Source organism: Oncorhynchus nerka, linkage group LG18, assembly GCF_034236695.1.
Source record: "Oncorhynchus nerka isolate Pitt River linkage group LG18, Oner_Uvic_2.0, whole genome shotgun sequence".
Classification (NCBI taxonomy): Eukaryota; Metazoa; Chordata; class Actinopteri; order Salmoniformes; family Salmonidae; genus Oncorhynchus; species Oncorhynchus nerka.
In genome coordinates, this window is record NC_088413.1 from 68,891,445 (window position 1) to 68,910,264 (window position 18,820).

The 18,820-nt window shown below is 41.8% G+C and overlaps 1 protein-coding gene and 1 pseudogene across 1 annotated transcript in view; one reads left to right on the forward strand and one right to left on the reverse strand.

Moving 5' to 3' along the window:
* The window catches only part of LOC115146381 (kinesin-like protein KIF13B), a 75,412-nt gene extending 74,222 nt beyond the window's left edge, over positions 1–1,190 (reverse strand). Inside the window, 2 exon segments of the mRNA XM_065004300.1 lie at positions 44–409; positions 1,123–1,190. Of these exon segments, the coding sequence (XP_064860372.1) occupies positions 44–113 (70 nt within the window). The 5' untranslated portion in view covers positions 114–409; positions 1,123–1,190.
* Positions 1,191–9,825: 8,635 nt separating this feature from the next.
* LOC115146666 (E3 ubiquitin-protein ligase TRIM35-like) lies at positions 9,826–15,694 on the forward strand (annotated as a pseudogene).
* Positions 15,695–18,820: the final 3,126 nt, after the last annotated feature.

An 18,820-nucleotide genomic window follows, 5' to 3' on the forward strand; every position in this document is an offset into this window, starting at 1 on the left:
AAGTCATCAATTTAGCGATATGCTAGCAAATGCTACTACTCACCTCTCCTGTTCATAGGACGAACACGTACTGCGACCTTCACATTCGAGTCGTTGAGACTGGTCTCCCCCATTGTGTCCACTGTCAGACGGACAGACAATGCGACTGTCTCGGCGATAAGTTACAGGACCTCTCCAAAAGATAATAATGATCCCCAATGGACTCTAGTCGAATAATCATCCAGAATCCTTGATATGTGGTGCCAACTGCCTGGTCAGCCAGCTAAGTTAGTTACAAAGGTTCGTCCTCATACATTGCATTTTCCATCATCACACAATGGCTTGCTACTAGGAGGGGAATTCTCTCTCCTTCAGCAAATCTTCAATAAACAGCTATTCTCCAGATCATGCATGTCCCGATGGGTTTAATCTGTGAAATAAAATCCAGAAAATACGTCAATAAATGCTGAAAACAAGCAATAACTCTGATGAGCTTCACACAAGACAAGAGTCCACACATGTTAGCTGGTGCCGCTAAATCACTAACGCCGGTTGCTTTTGCGATGTAGACACACATTTGGCATTCACCTGTTAGCGTTTAAAACTCAGCTAAACAATTTCAATTAATAGTTAATCGGCTAACGCGTAAGATTACATATTCATGGATACCTTGGCTATGAGCTAACCAAGCGAAATTATCGTTAGTTTTGATACAGGGTTAAACTAGTGTGACATCATGCCCTCGGACAAAACTATTGTCCGTCTTCAAACAGAATGACAGCAAATATTGATTAAAGGACACACCCAACAAGCATACCTAATAACTGAGTAGTTTATACCATGACAGTTTCCATATGCAAACAACGAAATATATTTGCTTTCGAACGAACCCCTTGGCTGACAAAAATGTGCTAGTTAGCGAGCTACATAGCTAATAATGCAATGCTAACTGGCTAGCTAGCCAAACAACTAACGGGCTGGGTCGAGGGACTCAACTTCGCGATTTAGGTACAAGAAAGTGCTAGGGCTCAATCTACCGGCTAACGACACTGTTCCATGTTTTAAAATACACTCTTCTTCCAAACGGATAAGTGCTGTGTGGTTTGAGATTAATGTCTCCGTTCTCGTCGCCAATTTTTCCACCTGTTTGCCAAACAACTCTCTGTCTCAGCACCGTGTTCTATTCCGACGATTCTGTTCGCGAGCTCTCAACATAAGGATAACAAAAAGAAACCAGGGGATAACCTTGTGCCCGCCCCTTCCGGTGGGGAAGGTCGGTAGCAAATCTTGAGCAAAGTTTCACTGCATTAACATTGCAGAAAGAAACGTGATTTTTGTCTTCGAAAACAGTCATATCATGATTAGCTATCTGTCACTTGAAAGAAATTAAATGTTTCTCTTACGTGAAATACATTATATTTAAAAGTGCAACGTTGAAGAACATTGAAGAAAGAAAGGCCGACAGACTCCCTGGCCATAATGGTAAGGTCAAACACATGTAAGGTTTTGTGTAGGTAGGCCACACAATCCTATTTAGGCTTACAATGGATTTGTTTACAATAGGCTAGGCCTACATGTTGCCCATTGTTGATCTTAGGTATAATGTTGTGTTTGACCACCACATTCCTCTTCTACCATACTGTTTAATTTGATGAATGTCAGTCAGTGCTAGCTGGCTGCCAACAAAGCATTGTTGTCACCATTTCTCTGTGTCAATCATAAAACACAATTCCATGACCACAGGAGTTAATCATTTATTATAACTAGTGGGCACCCTACTTGTGACTGAGTCAACTGGCCTATAAAAGAAGGATCATCCCTTACAACACACCTATAATTAATCAATGCAAACATATGTCAGAGTCCAAAAGATCATATTTTCAAGGGCCCTGTTTTGCAGGTCTTTGGTGCTTCCTTCCTGGTTCAATGTAAACCACATGGTGTGACTGCTGGCATCTTATGCAACTGGGTAGTTGACCTGCATGGGTCAGTGATAAAGAGATCTATGCAAACTAAAGAAATAGTTTCAAAACAAGGAAGGGGGCATGGGACAACTGCTGCTTATGTTTATACAGCAGAAGGGATTTTCGTTTACAGTGATATGGCGACACTTGCTGGTGATAGCCGTATAGTGAAGTAAGCACCAGGGTTGGGCTCAACTCAATTTTGAGTTGAGAATGCCTCATAAATTCCAATTATATTCTTGAATTTGAATTGAAGTAGTAAACAAAACAGAATTGAAATTTGAATTAAATTAAATCTAATTGAATTTAGTGAAATTCAATTAAATTCAAATGCCTCTTCCATATTAGGTGTAGTGTATAGAAATATACATATTGTACATAAAACATGTCGTTATATAGGCCTACATAAATATATAATATTTTTGTAACAATTGATTTTCAGGATAAACTCTTGAAATGAATGATCAAGGAAAACAAATGGGCTATTCTAAGCACTAAGGTTTGAATTGAGCTCAACCCTGGTATGCACCCCTTTACACATTTTAAAGGAATAGATTGGTGTGGAAACTCTGTCAATTCACTCCATGGGGGGGAGTTAACAAGTGCACATGTAAGGTTGAGAATCAGACTGGGTGAATCTCAATTGTATTTCTTTAATTTCTTGTGTTGTCTTTTCTCCAAATGCATTTGGTTCCACTAGTTAGTAGAAGATGCAGTGCATCTACACTGGACTGCACTAGAGGGAGCCATGCTACCAGACTCAGAACACGGCTATTATTTTGCTCTCATCTTCAGAGAAAACTATTGCTGTCATTCATCTCATAGTTCAAATTAAATGTTTGTGTGAAAGTGCTAGACACTCCCATAACCAATTAGGGGATCCCCATAATCTTGCAAAGTTTAGAATTCTTGGATCATGATCTCCTACATGTTTAGAAAACTCCTCTTGCTCTTTCTTTCCCTTTCAGTGTTGACATATTTGAAGGAACAAATTTGAAGGAACTTGTGGAAGCAATGATGGAAGCTTGTCTCTTCAGGTCTGCAAACAACATGGGTTGGGACAAGTAGCTCTACTTTCTTTAACATAAACTCAGAAAAAAAAGAAACGTCCCTTTTTCAGGATCCTGTCTTCGTAAAAACCCAAATAACTTCACAGATCTTCATTGTAAAGGGTTTAAACACTGTTTCCCATGCTTGTTCAATGAACCATAAACAATTCATGAACATGCACCTGTGGAACGGTCGTTAAGACACTAACAGCTTACAGACGGTAGGCAATTAAGGTCACAGTTATGAAAAGTTAAGACACTAAAGAAGCCTTTCTACTGACTCTGAAAAACACCAAAAGAAAGATGCCCAGGGTCCCTGCTCATCTGCGTGAACGTGCCTTAGGCATGCTGCAAGGAGGCATGAGGACTGCAGATGTGGCCTGGGCAATAAATTGCAATATCCGTACTGTGAGATGCCTAAGACAGCGCTACAGGGAGACAGGATGGACAGCTGATCGTCCTCACAGTGGCAGACCACGTGTAACAACACCTCCACAGGATCGGTACGTCCGAACATCACACCTGCGGGACAGCTACAGGATGGCAAAAACAGCTGCCCGAGTTACACCAGGAACACACAATCCCTCCATCAGTGCTCAGACTGTCCACAATAGGCTGGGAGGCTGGACCGGGGGTTTGTAAGCCTGTTGTAAAGGCAGGTCCTCACCAGACATCACTGGCAACAATGTTGCCTATGGGCACAAACCCACCGTCGCTGGACCAGACAGGACTGGCAAAAAGTGTGCTTCACTGACGAGTCACGGTTTTGTCTCACCAGGGGTGATGGTCGAATTCACGCTTATCGTCGAAGGAGGTGGACGATGGAGGTGTCTCTATCCTCTCCTGCACTGCTTGTGACTCAAAATGTTTGAACTAAAGTGAATTTCTGCATAGAAAGTTGGTCTGTGAAACTCGAATAACATAGACCTAAAGTGACTTTGTGTAGCTGCAGTGCTTCAAGGGTTCATCTCCCTCTTTCTTGCAAAATAACCCAAAAATCAGTTACCACAGTTACCTCAAGTCAAATCAAATGTTATTGTTCACATACACATATTTAGCAGATGCTATTGCTGGTGTAGCGAAATGCTTGTGTTCCTAGCTCCAACAGTGCAATAATATCTAACAATGCACACATCTATAACGTAAAATAATGGAATCTAGAAATATTAGAGTCATTGATTAGAGATTAGACGCATGAAATGTCTCTCGCATTTGTGTGTGTGTGTTTACAGATGTTGTGTGTACAGTCTCCGACAGTGTCTTTGAAGCTGGCTAATTTAATGTAAATGTTATGGCTGTTGTAGCACTCTGGATAGCCGATGGTATCCATGACCCCCTGGCAGAACCTTGGTTGGAGAGGCTGTGATGTGAGCAGCACTGAGGGGTTTTGAATCTGGTCTCCTTTCCACTTAGGCCCTCTACCTCTCTTTCTCATTCTGCCTCTCTCTCTCTCTCTCTGTTTACCTCTTCTCTGTCTCTCGATGCCTGTGTGTGTGTGCCCGTCGGTGTGCCCGTCTGCATCCGTGCACGCTTGTGGGATGATGGCAGCTGATATTGTGCGTAGGCGAAGGTCTCCTGGATTAAGATGACCAATGTGGTCTCTCCTTATCAGCTGCTTCATTAAGATACATGATTAGCGTAATTGTTCCGGCCACTAATCAGACTGAAGCACGGAAGGGGACGTGCGTGTGTGTAAGCTGGGCATAGAAAGGGGCGGTGTTGATTGATTTTAAGAATGACCCTTATCTTTCCTTTGGCGGTCCAGAGAGCAAGGACAGTCACATGGGTGCCAGACGGAGATCTCAATATCACTCAAAACTCAGCTACAAATCAGACTCAAATGTAACTATTTCTTCATCCATAGCATGATATCTCCCAGTGGGTAACGCGCAGGTGAAAGGTTTAATGTTGTTTGTTTTTCAGCACAGTACGGCTCCAGCAACTACGGCGGATGCGTAACCAGGCCAGTATAGCTTGGCTTGGTTCTTTCTTACGTGAATCTGTTTCTCTTTAGCTCTCTTTGTCCCCGCAGCATGACCCAATAGCAGTGAAGGCAGAACCACTGACTCCCTCTTAATAACTATTCAACCTCAACTGATGCACCTTCAGATCAATAGAGAATTGCATAGCGAGTTGGCCTTGAAGACCAGGTTTGTAATTGGTGGTAAGTAACCGGGTCAACGGTTTGATTAACCTCTGAGAAGTAAATACAAACCGCAGTCTATTTGTCGTTCTGAAATGGACATGGAGAGGAGAGGGGAGAGGTTTTTAAGTCAGCATAATTTCAAGGAGGATTTCACAATCTCATTCGGGCAGTGTAATGCTACTTTGCTACTTTGTTCCACTGCAATTACAGAAGGGTGTGTGTCTGCAAGTGAGCTAGCTTATGTATGTATGCGTGCCAGCGAGAAAGTGTGTGTGTGTGTGTGTGTGTGTCAGAGTAAGTCACGCAGGCCCAACATGCTGTGTCCAAATAGAAGATTAGTGTTTTGGAGGCAGAAGCCTGGAGAGTCTGGAGGTGAATGTTCATCTTCTCACAGTGAAGGAAGATTCAAAAAGTGTGTGTGTGTGTGTGTGTGTGTGTTTATTGTATGCTATAGGTGATATAGTGAGTGTATAGATATGGTCTCAAAAGCACTCTATATTGTGTCAGGGTAACTCATATTGAGGGTAACTCATATTCAGGGTAACTCATATTGAACAACAGCACAGACTGTTTGGATGGCAACCACTCAGTTTGGATGGCAACCACTCAGTTTGGATGGCAACCACTCCGTTTGGATAGCAACCACTCAGTTTGGATGGCAACCACTCAGTTTGGATGGCAACCACTCTCCATCATCTCCTATTTCCATCCCTTTATCTTCAGGCCATATCCCTCCATCCAACCTAATCATCATATTCCTCCATCCAACCTAATCATCATATCCCTCCATCCAACCTAATCATCATATCCCTCCATCCAACCTAATCATCATATCCCTCCATCCAACCTAATCACCATATCCCTCCATCCAACCTAATCACCATGTCCCTCCATCCAACCTAATCACCATGTCCCTCCATCCAACCTAATCACCATGTCCCTCCATCCAACCTAATCACCATGTCCCTCCATCCAACCTAATCACCATATCCCTCCATCCAACCTAATCATCATGTCCCTCCATCCAACCTAATCATCATGTCCCTCCATCCAACCTAATCACCATGTCCCTCCATCCAACCTAATCACCATGTCCCTCCATCCAACCTAATCACCATATCCCTCCATCCAACCTAATCACCATGTCCCTCCATCCAACCTAATCACCATGTCCCTCCATCCAACCTAATCACCATGTCCCTCCATCCAACCTAATCACCATGTCCCTCCATCCAACCTAATCACCATGTCCCTCCATCCAACCTAATCACCATGTCCCTCCATCCAACCTAATCACCATGTCCCTCCATCCAACCTAATCACCATGTCCCTCCATCCAACCTAATCACCATGTCCCTCCATCCAACCTAATCACCATATCCCTCCATCCAACCTAATCACCATGTCCCTCCATCCAAGCAAGGGAAGTGAATCTGTTGTCTAACCGCTGCCTGCAATGCGGTCACACAGAACTGCATTGTGGGTAAATTGGTCCCTGAGGTGTCCCCTGTGGGTTTAGAGACAGAAGAAATGGGAAAAAAACAGACCCATACTGACTGATATCTTTCTTATCTGCTGTAAGTGATTTATTTTCATATTTTATTTATTATTATGTATTTATTATATATTCAGAATACTAAATCCAATACTGCACTATAATCTTTAATAGCACAACAGTGACTGGAGAATTTTCAAAGTGAGTGACGCTCATTAGTCAACAAATCGTGCATTGAGTGAAAATAAATTAATTTAATATTACTAATGATCAAACTAATTAGGCATTTATCTGCATGTTGTCCTGGGAGACCCTTGAGTGTAATGGAAGAATGAAGTTATGTTGTACTGTAGGTAATGTACGCCATGTCAGACTGAGAAGTATTAACGTGAGAGCTTGTATAATACGGTGACGAATGTCTATTTGCAGAGACACTTGACAAAGAACGAGTGTGTGCGTGCGTGCAGGTCTTTATTTCCTATTTCTTTATTTTTGTCTTTTTCTTTTTATCTTTCTGTCTTCCTACCTTCCTCCCCCCGTCTTTCCATCTCCCTCCATCACTAGCTACATTTTTTCATGCCTCCCTTTCAACCTTCCTTCCTTCCCTCCATCCATCCAGCCTCGCTGGACCGTAGTTACAATTAACGCTAAATGACTAGCTAGATAGATAGTTATAAAGAATGATTCATGGTATTGAGGTGTCATAGAAAAAAATTGTGCCCCCGTTGCAAATATTTTCAAATGAAACCAACCTTTTACTGGGTTGTCAAAAAATATATATAATCTTCCCGGGAGCATATGTGGCCACATTATTATAGGACGACTTGGGAGAATAATGATCTGCAACAGACAGCACATCTCAGTATCAGAAGTTTAAAAAATACAGCCAGACTAGCCTGCTACTGTGTCTTTCTAGACCCTATCAACTGATGAGAGTAGACCCACAACTGATCTAAATGGACTGAAACATTCAAATCATTTATCACAGGTCTTTTGCTCCGTTATTCACATGACATTTTCACTGCAGCCTAGAGTAGAATTCTGTACTCACTTGAAAACAAATATGCAGTTAATCATTGTATTGTGTTGTTGTAGTCTAGGTAGGATCATTGTGTTGTAGTCTAGGTAGGATCATTGTGTTGTAGGCTAGGTAGGATCATTGTGTTGTAGGCTAGGTAGGATCATTGTGTTGTAGTCTAGGTAGGATCATTGTGTTGTAGTCTAGGTAGGATCATTGTGTTGTAGTCTAGGTAGGATCATTGTGTTGTAGGCTAGGTAGGATCATTGTGTTGTAGGCTAGGTAGGATCATTGTATTGTAGTCTAGGTAGGATCATTGTGTTGTAGTCTAGTCTAGATATGATCATTGTGTTGTAGTCTAGTCTAGATAGGATCATTGTGTTGTAGGCTAGGTAGGATCATTGTGTTGTAGGCTAGGTAGGATCATTGTGTTGTTGTAGTCTAGGTAGGATCATTGTGTTGTAGTCTAGGTAGGATCATTGTGTTGTAGGCTAGGTAGGATCATTGTGTTGTAGGCTAGTCTAGGTAGGATCATTGTGTTGTAGGCTAGTCTAGGTAGGATCGTTGTGTTGTAGGGTAGTCTAGGTAGGATCATTGTGTTGTATGCTAGTCTAGGTAGGATCATTGTGTTGTATGCTAGTCTAGGTAGGATCATTGTGTTGTAGTCTAGGTAGGATCATTGTGTTGTTGTAGTCTAGGTAGGATCATTGTGTTGTAGTCTAGGTAGGATCATTGTGTTGTAGGCTAGGTAGGATCATTGTGTTGTAGGCTAGTCTAGGTAGGATCATTGTGTTGTAGGCTAGTCTAGGTAGGATCGTTGTGTTGTAGGGTAGTCTAGGTAGGGTCATTGTGTTGTATGCTAGTCTAGGTAGGATCATTGTGTTGTAGTCTAGGTAGGATCATTGTGTTGTTGTAGTCTAGGTAGGATCATTGTGTTGTAGGCTAGTCTAGGTAGGATCATTGTGTTGTAGGCTAGTCTAGGTAGGATCGTTGTGTTGTAGGGTAGTCTAGGTAGGATCATTGTGTTGTATGCTAGTCTAGGTAGGATCATTGTGTTGTATGCTAGTCTAGGTAGGATCATTGTGTTGTAGTCTAGGTAGGATCATTGTGTTGTAGGCTAGGTAGGATCATTGTGTTGTAGTCTAGATAGGATCATTGTGTTGTAGTCTAGGTAGGATCATTGTGTTGTAGTCTAGGTAGGATCATTGTGTTGTAGTCTAGGTAGGATCATTGTGTTGTAGGCTAGGTAGGATCATTGTGTTGTAGTCTAGGTAGGATCATTGTGTTGTAGGCTAGGTAGGATCATTGTGTTGTAGTCTAGGTAGGATCATTGTGTTGTAGTCTAGTCTAGGTAGGATCGTTGTGTTGTAGGGTAGTCTAGGTAGGATCATTGTGTTGTAGGCTAGTCTAGGTAGGATCGTTGTGTTGTAGGGTAGTCTAGGTAGGATCATTGTGTTGTAGGCTAGTCTAGGTAGGATCATTGTGTTGTAGGCTAGTCTAGGTAGGATCATTGTGTTGTAGGCTAGTCTAGGTAGGATCATTGTGTTGTAGGCTAGTCTAGGTAGGATCATTGTGTTGTAGGCTAGTCTAGGTAGGACCATTGTGTTGTAGGCTAGTCTAGATAGGATCATTGTGTTGTAGGCTAGTCTAGGTAGGATCATTGTGTTGTAGTCTAGGTAGGATCATTGTGTTGTAGGCTAGTCTAGGTAGTATCATTGTGTTGAATGGTGGATAGAGGGCAGGATAGACAGTTAGACTGGTAGACTATACTGATCTGTGGTACAGTAAAATGTATCGTGTGGAATAGTGTAGTGCATAAGGGAAGTACCGAAACACTTTGAAATAGGGGAGAAACGTGCATATGAGGACATTTGGCTCGGATGAAGAAATGATATGGTTATACCTGCAAAAGAGCGAATTTGGAACCAACCAATGTAATTTCAGCTGTGGCCAGAGAGGCCATACTAGGGTCTTAGAGCTATTTGAATGAGCAAAAAATCTACATATTGTACCTTTGCATATGGGCTTATACAATTGTCTCCCTCTCTCTCTCTCCTGCACTCTCTTACATGTTATCTCTCTCTCTGAAATAAATCAAAGGTAGCTGCTAATAGTTTTCCAATAGCTCCACCCTCTACGCTTTTCAGAAACACAGGAAGTGGTTACATGTCCAATGTTCAGTGCAGTACAACACTGACATTCATGCCGTGCTGTTCATTTACCTGTTTAGACCTGAAGACAAGATCTATAATAATCACAGCGGGTAAGAGACCATAGCAAAGGGGAAGCATAACGAAGCTTTCATCTAAACTCTAACATTAGAATGTTGCTGACTTCAGTACAGTGTGCAACATAAAAGTGAAAGTAGATTTGTAATAACCTCAGAAGCCATTACAGACAGAGAAAAATGGCTTCCAGATCGTTTCTCCTAGAGGAGGATCTCTCTTGTCCTGTGTGCATGGATATCTTCCTGGATCCTGTGCTCCTGTCGTGTAGCCACAACTTCTGTAAATCCTGTCTGCAGCAATGCTGGAAAGGAATGGAAACTCAGGAATGTCCTATATGCAGATCATCAAAACACGAGCCTCTGAGCAACGAGCTTCTGGTTTTAATGAACCTGTGTGGGGCCTTAGAGGAAAGGTGTCAGAGAGCTTCAGCAGGGTCCGAGCTGCTCTGCAGTCTGCACAGTGAGAAACTCAAGCTCTTCTGTCTGGACGATAAACCGCCTGTCTGCTTTGTGTGTCAGACTTCCAGAAAACACAAAAAACACTCCTTCTGTCCCATAGATGAAGCTGCACAGGATTATAAGGTGAAAAAGTAACTGTGAGGACATACCTAATCATTCAGAATGAGGGTATACTGTATATAATGAGGATATAAGGACCTATATGAGGGTATATAAGAAACTAATATAGGGACTTATAAGGACCTACATGAGGATATATAAGGAACTAATATATGGACCTATAAGGACCTAATTATGTTGGTAACCAGTTTATAATAACAATAAGGCACGTCGGTGGCTTGTGGTATATGGCCAATATACCATGGCTAAGGGCTGTTTAGGTTGAGAGCTTCAAATCCCTTGGTGTCCACATCAACAACAAACTAGATTGGTCCAAACACACCAAGACAGTCGTGAAGAGGGCATGGCAAAGCCTATTCCCCCTCAGGAAACTAAAAAGATTTGGCATGGGTCCTGAGATCCTCAAAAGGTTCTACAGCTGCAACATCGAGAGCATCCTGACCGGTTGTGTCACTGCCTGGTACGGCAACTGCTCGGCCTCCGACCGCAAGGCACTACAGAGGGTAGTGCGCATGGCCCAGTACATCACGGGTGCAAAGCTTCCTGCCATCCAGGACCTCTACACCAGGCGGTGTCAGAGGAAGGCCCTAAAAATGGTCAAAGACCCCAGTCACCCCAGTCATAGACTGTTCTCTCTACTACCGCATGGCAAGCAGTACCGGAGCACCAAGTATTTTCAACTGTTTTTACCCCCAAGCCATAAGACTCCTGAACAGGTAATCAAATGGTTACCTGGACTATCTACATTGTGTCCCCCCCGCCCCCCCAACCCCTCTTTTACACTGCTGCTACTCTCTTTTTATCTTATATGCATAGTCACTATAACTATACATTTATGTACATATGTACATACTACCTAAATTGGCCCGACCAACCAGTGCTCCCGCACATTGGCTAACCGGGCTATGTGCATTGTGTCCCAACACCTGCCAACCCCTCTTTTTACGCTTCTGCTACTCTCTGTTCATCATATATGCATAGTCACGTTAACGATACCTACATGTACATACTACCTCAATAAGCCTGACTAACAGGTGTCTGTATATAGCCTTGCTACTCTTTTTTCAAATGTCTTTTTACTGTTGTTTTATTTCTTTACTTACCTACACACACACATACCTTTTTATTTCGCACCATTTCACTGTAAGGTCTACTACACCTGTTGTATTCACCATTTCACTGTAAGGTCTACTACACCTGTTGTATTCACCATTTCACTGTAAGGTCTACTACACCTGTTGTATTCACCATTTCACTGTAAGGTCTACACCTGTTGTATTCACCATTTCACTGTAAGGTCTACTACACCTGTTGTATTCACCATTTCACTGTAAGGTCTACTACACCTGTTGTATTCACCATTTCACTGTAAGGTCTACTACACCTGTTGTATTCACCATTTCACTGTAAGGTCTACTACACCTGTTGTATTCACCATTTCACTGTAAGGTCTACTACACCTGTTGTATTCACCATTTCACTGTAAGGTCTACTACACCTGTTGTATTCACCATTTCACTGTAAGGTCTACTACACCTGTTGTATTCACCATTTCACTGTAAGGTCTACTACACCTGTTGTATTCACCATTTCACTGTAAGGTCTACTACACCTGTTGTATTCACCATTTCACTGTAAGGTCTACTACACCTGTTGTATTCACCATTTCACTGTAAGGTCTACTACACCTGTTGTATTCACCATTTCACTGTAAGGTCTACTACACCTGTTGTATTCACCATTTCACTGTAAGGTCTACTACACCTGTTGTATTCACCATTTCACTGTAAGGTCTACTACACCGGTTGTATTCACCATTTCACTGTAAGGTCTACTACACCTGTTGTATTCACCATTTCACTGTAAGGTCTACTACACCTGTTGTATTCACCATTTCACTGTAAGGTCTACTACACCTGTTGTATTCACCATTTCACTGTAAGGTCTACTACACCTGTTGTATTCACCATTTCACTGTAAGGTCTACTACACCTGTTGGATTCACCATTTCACTGTAAGGTCTACTACACCTGTTGTATTCACCATTTCACTGTAAGGTCTACTACACCGGTTGTATTCACCATTTCACTGTAAGGTCTACTACACCTGTTGTATTCACCATTTCACTGTAAGGTCTACTACACCTGTTGTATTCACCATTTCACTGTAAGGTCTACTACACCTGTTGTATTCACCATTTCACTGTAAGGTCTACTACACCTGTTGTATTCACCATTTCACTGTAAGGTCTACTACACCGGTTGTATTCACCATTTCACTGTAAGGTCTACTACACCTGTTGTATTCAGCATTTCACTGTAAGGTCTACTACACCTGTTGTATTCACCATTTCACTGTAAGGTCTACTACACCTGTTGTATTCACCATTTCACTGTAAGGTCTACTACACCTGTTGTATTCACCATTTCACTGTAAGGTCTACTACACCTGTTGTATTCACCATTTCACTGTAAGGTCTACTACACCTGTTGTATTCACCATTTCACTGTAAGGTCTACTACACCTGTTGTTTTCACCATTTCACTGTAAGGTCTACTACACCTGTTGTATTCACCATTTCACTGTAAGGTCTACTACACCTGTTGTATTCACCATTTCACTGTAAGGTCTACTACACCTGTTGTATTCACCATTTCACTGTAAGGTCTACTACACCTGTTGTATTCAGCATTTCACTGTAAGGTCTACTACACCTGTTGTATTCACCATTTCACTGTAAGGTCTACTACACGTGACAAATAAACTTTGATTTGATTCTTATGCACGACGCAACACAGAGTGACTGGATACAGCCCTTAGCCGTGGTATATTGGCCATATACCACAAACCACCGACGTGCCTTATTGTTATTATAAACGGGTTACCAACATAATTAGAGCAGTACAAATACATTTTTTGTCATGCCCGTGGTATACCACGGATGTCAGCCAATCAGCATTCAGGGCCCCAACCACCCAGTTTATAAAAGGACCAATAGAATCTGGTATACTGATCTACAAACGGGGTGTGTTAGAAATGAAACCCACATGATCTAGTACCTATAGTCAGTGGTGGTTCAGCCTGCTGTGTAAGTTTCCTATTGTGGAAATATAAACGAGCTAAATCAGTGTCAGAATAGTCAACAAATTCCACTTGAATCTACGAAATAGATCACCTGATCCGAAGTTGTAAAACGTAGCCCTGGTACTCCCACTATCCAGATACAGACTGGGGGTGCACAACACCTGTCTTGGAAGGCTATTGATTTCCTAGGTAGCCTATTGATAACAATTAATTAATCAGTGTCATGCAGAAACAAAATCGGAAGGACTAACAACCGTGTGGACTGTGCACCCCTGACATTAACCTCCACAGGATCAGTGGGTGCCCCGCGGGTGGTTGAGCTAACTACTGTGTTATTTTGTTGCAGGAGGAACTCAAGACTGCACTGCAACCCTTACAAGAGAAGCTAAAGATCTTTAACATAGTTAAAGTAACATGTGATAGAACAGCAGAACACACCCAGTAAGACTACTGAATGCTGCTAGCAATATTTTCTATATATTTAATTCACTAAGTGTGTGGATAGACAGTTACACATGTATTCCTCTCACTGTATCCAGAGCCAGGCCCAGACTACAGAAAAGCAAGTTAAGGAGTTTGAGAAGCTTCACCAGTTTCTACGAGAGGAAGAGGCAGCCAGGATAGCTGCTATGAGGGAGGAAGAGGAGCAGAAGAGTCATCGGATGAAGAAGAAGATTGAGGAGATGAGTAAAGAGATATCATGCCTTTCAGACACAATCCGAGCCATACAGGAGGAGCTGGGAGCTGAAGACATCTCATTTCTACAAGTAAGAACCAACATATTTGTCCTTTGTAGACATGATTGTATGATAAATTGATTGATAACATTGACAACCCTCTATCCTTCTGCAGAACTACACAGCCACGGTGAAAAGGTAAGTAAATCTCTCTCCTGTGTCTCTCTTCTCCGTGGTTCTGAATCTGAACCCAACCTCACAACAGCACTTCAATGTTCTTCTAGAGCCCAGTGCCAGATCCACAGCTGGTCTCAGGAGCACTGATAGATGTGGCCAAACACCTGGGCAACCTGAAGTTCAGAGTCTGGGAGAAGATGCAGGACATTGTTCAGTACAGTGAGTATTGTGTTATACACAAATAAAATGGATGATTATATATTTCTACCAAAGAAACAAACAGAACTAGACAGTCATGGATATGCACATTTATAACTTTATTGGAAAATATGCAATGTATAATGTTAATCATAGCATAAAAGTAGTTATTAAAAAATAAACATCATATGAAATGTCCTTTTAGTTTTAGTCCTATGTTTCCGTTCTATCTCTTTAGGTCCTGTGATTCTGGAACCCAACACTGGTCACCCAGGTCTCCTCCTCTCTGATGATCTGACCAGTATGAGATGCATTGGAGTGACACAGAAGTTACCTGACAACCCAGAGAGGTTTGATAAATCTGACCTTGTCCTGGGCTCAGAGGGCTTTAACTCAGGGACACACAGCTGGGACATTGAGGTTGGAGATATTCAATGATTTGCTGTAGGTGTGGCCCCAGAGTCTCCAGGGAAGGACATGGTGACTGGGTTAGAATGTGTGGAATTCAGTGGTGTAATGCTGGATACAAGCCATATTTGTCCCCCACCCTATACACAGAAACAGAGAGCTCCTCAGAGGGTCAGAGTACAACTGAACAGGGACAGAGGAAAGCTGTCATTCTCTGACCCTGATAACAACACACACCTACACACATCAACACACACTTTCACTGAAAGAATATTTCCATTATTTTACTTGAATTGGTCTACTTTCTCACATTCACTAAGAGTCTTACCAGTGAAAACCTCCGTAACAGTGGAACAGCACAACTAGAGTAGGGAGGGCAAATGAATGGGCTTCTACACAGTCAATATGGGAACTCTTTCTTAAGCTCCTGGTTAAATTGCGCATAAGAAGAAAAAAAACTCTAAATGGTTAAACCAGTAACAAATATATGTGATTATTGCTCTAGAGGAGATCTGCATGGAGGAATGGGCCAAAATACCAGCAACAGTGTGTGAAAACCTTGTGAAGACTTACAGAAAACGTTTGACCTCTGTCATTGCCAACAAAGGGTATATAACAAAGTATTGAGTACTTTTGTTATTGACCAAATACTTATTTACCACCATAATTTGCAAATAAATTCATTAAAAAATCCTACAATGTGATTTTCTGGATTTTTTTCTCATTTTGTCTGTCATAGTTGAAGTGTACCTATGATGAACATTACAGGCCTCTCTCATCTTTTTAAGTGGGAGAACCTGCACAATTGGTGGCTGACTAAATACTTTTTTGCCCCACTCTATATTAAACTACCTTCCATGATGTGGACAGCATGTGTTACTACATTACACAAGCTGCCGTTTGGACCACATCGAATTGGAGGGGAATTGCACATCTTAGTATAAAAGTTTATAGCACGATAACACAAGATCAAAACATAAAACAGATGAGTATCTTTGGTTTTGTACTGTTGATTTTGTCTTATGTGCTGGGGGTCGCAGGACTCGATGTCAGTAACTAGGTTTCCATCCAATTACTGACAGATGTTCATGCAATTATCCTAAAATCTGCATAAAGAAAATATGTGCCTTTTCCCACCAGTGGTGTGTTCCACCAAACGGACTTGTTTCGGATAAAAATCAGTGTGTGATGACGTAGTGCACACAGAATGCACGTGCACTCTAGCCAACAGCTCAAATCAAATCGCAGGTACTGTGTGGGGTAGACTGTGGAGGTAGGCTGTGGGAGAAGGCTAGTTTACATGATGAGAATATTATTAATAAGAGCGAGAATATTTTTTATTTGTCAACAGCAGTCAAGCATTGATCATCAGAATAAGACCCTGGATATTTATTGGAAAGGAGCATCAAGCTCATCACCGTGCTCTTTCACCACCCTGTGAAGTTCATCATAACTTATGATGTAGCCTAATAAACTGCATGCTTTCCAGAGTCATAGTGGGAGGACCTAAACACCATATCATTGTGTGACTCCAAGTTTACTTCGATATGATGGTTATTATATCAATATTTCAAATCAAATTGTATTAGTCACATGCGCCGAACACAACAGGTGTAGTAGACAGTGAAATGTTTACTTACGAGCCCCTAACTAACAATGCAGTTAACAATAAGAATAAGAATGGTGCAGCTGTAGAACTTTGAGGATCCATGCCAAATCTTTCCAGTCTCCTGAGGGGGAATAGGCTTTGTCCTGCCCTCTTCATGACTGTCTTGGTGTGTTTTGGACCATGATAGTTTGTTGGTGATGTGGACACCAAGGAACTTGAAGCTCTCAACCTGCTCCACTACAGCCCCATTAATGAGAACAGCTGAACTAAGCTCATGAGGCATTTCTAAGTTATATTCTTCAAGAATCAAATGGGCACATTTAATTAATTCATAAGTGAACAAAATGTATGTAGCACCTGTTGATTGCCCCTTTAATGTGTTGCAACTGAAGAAAACTTTGAATCTTGTAGGCTAATATTTTCTGTATCATTATTTCTCTCTCTCATCACAGAGTAGCTCTCTGGCCACTTTGAACAACATCTTCAATCCAATCAATCCAATGTATTTATAAATCCCTTCGTACATCAGCTGATGTCTCAAAGTGCTGTACAGAAACCCAGCCTAAAACCCCTAACAGCAAGCAATGCAGATGTAGAAGCCCAGTAAAACCATACAGTATTGGTCTTGCATTGACACTGCCATCTCACAAGAGAATGACCACAGCAGGTCGTAACAGTATTGTTGGTTGTTGTTCTTGAAATTCCATATATAACCAAATGTTGTGTGCATCCCATGTTCTATAACATTGTCATGGAAAATATGTATGTTGTTTCCAATCAGCAACTATGCCCTAAATCCGGCTGCATATTAAAGGATAAGGTTGCTGAAAAGCCAGTCTCTTTGGCAATGACAAGGAGTGGAATGTTAGCTAAAGATACTGGTACTCAGGCTAGGTCTCCTTTCCCGCCAGCAGGAAAATTGGTTTCTCGAGCTAAGGTTAGTAATTTGGGGATTATTTATTTTTACATAATAGCATGCATCTTCACCAATTTAACTTTCCTGAAAGCTGCACTTTATTAGATTAAATTCACAATTTAGAAAATTAACACGGCCTACTGTTTTATGTGGGATGTAGGATCTCAAAGTGATAATGCTCTGTCTGTAGTTTGCATAATAAATATAAAATGATCCTGAGGTGAATAAAATCATAATTACACTGTTATATTCTCTCTATTGTCACCCAGTTTGTGTTTAATAAAGAAAATTCACAACGACCTGACTATCAAATCGACCTGTTAATTCAACCATCTTGATGAGCAACCTTGACATACTGTACATTAGGTATCCATAGTAACAGTGTGACCTCTGACCTAGCAGGATGTTACAATCAGCATGAGTCAGTATTTGTGTCTGAAATGACACCCTATACCCTATAGTGCCCTATTTGTTTTACCAGGACCCATGGGCCTCTCGTCAAAGATAGTGCACTATATGTTTTACCAGGACCCATGGGCCTCTCGACAAAGATAGTGCACTATATGTTATACCAGGACCCATGGGCCTCTCGACAAAGATAGTGCACTATATGTTTTACCAGGACCCATGGGCCTCTCGTCAAAGATAGTGCACTATATGTTTTACCAGGACCCATGGGCCTCTCGTCAAAGATAGTGCACTATATGTTATACCAGGACCCATGGGCCTCTCGTCAAAGATAGTGCACTATATGTTATACCAGGACCCATGGGCCTCTCGTCAAAGATAGTGCACTATTTTAGGGAATTGGGTGCCATTTCAGATGCAACCAGTATTTTGAACAGCACATACAGGATTGGTCTCATACAGCAGCTAACAGTGGGGTTAAAGGGAGGTGAGTGGAGGATCACTGTCAGAGTTATGGACTCACACTTAATGAAAAGAGAAAGTTCCTTTATCTTCGCTGAGAAAACTAGAGGCCTCGTTTCAGGTCTCACACCAGAAGGTAAACCTGACCAGTCTTAGGAGGAAACACACAGGTGAATAATTATTGTAACTCTGTCATGTACACCACCAATGTAGGCAGGTAACAATAAGGAACAAGCAGAGGACACCTTCTCCTCTCCCCCTTCTGTCTACCAGCCAGCCACGCATCAAGGAGCAAGATTGATCGTTTATTTTTAGGGGCTGTGTGTGTGTTTGTGGTATCAGGAGGAGGAGCGACACTCAACATGACTTCCGATACAGGAGGTAAGGTGTGTGTGTGTAGTAGGATGAGACAGACAGTGATAAG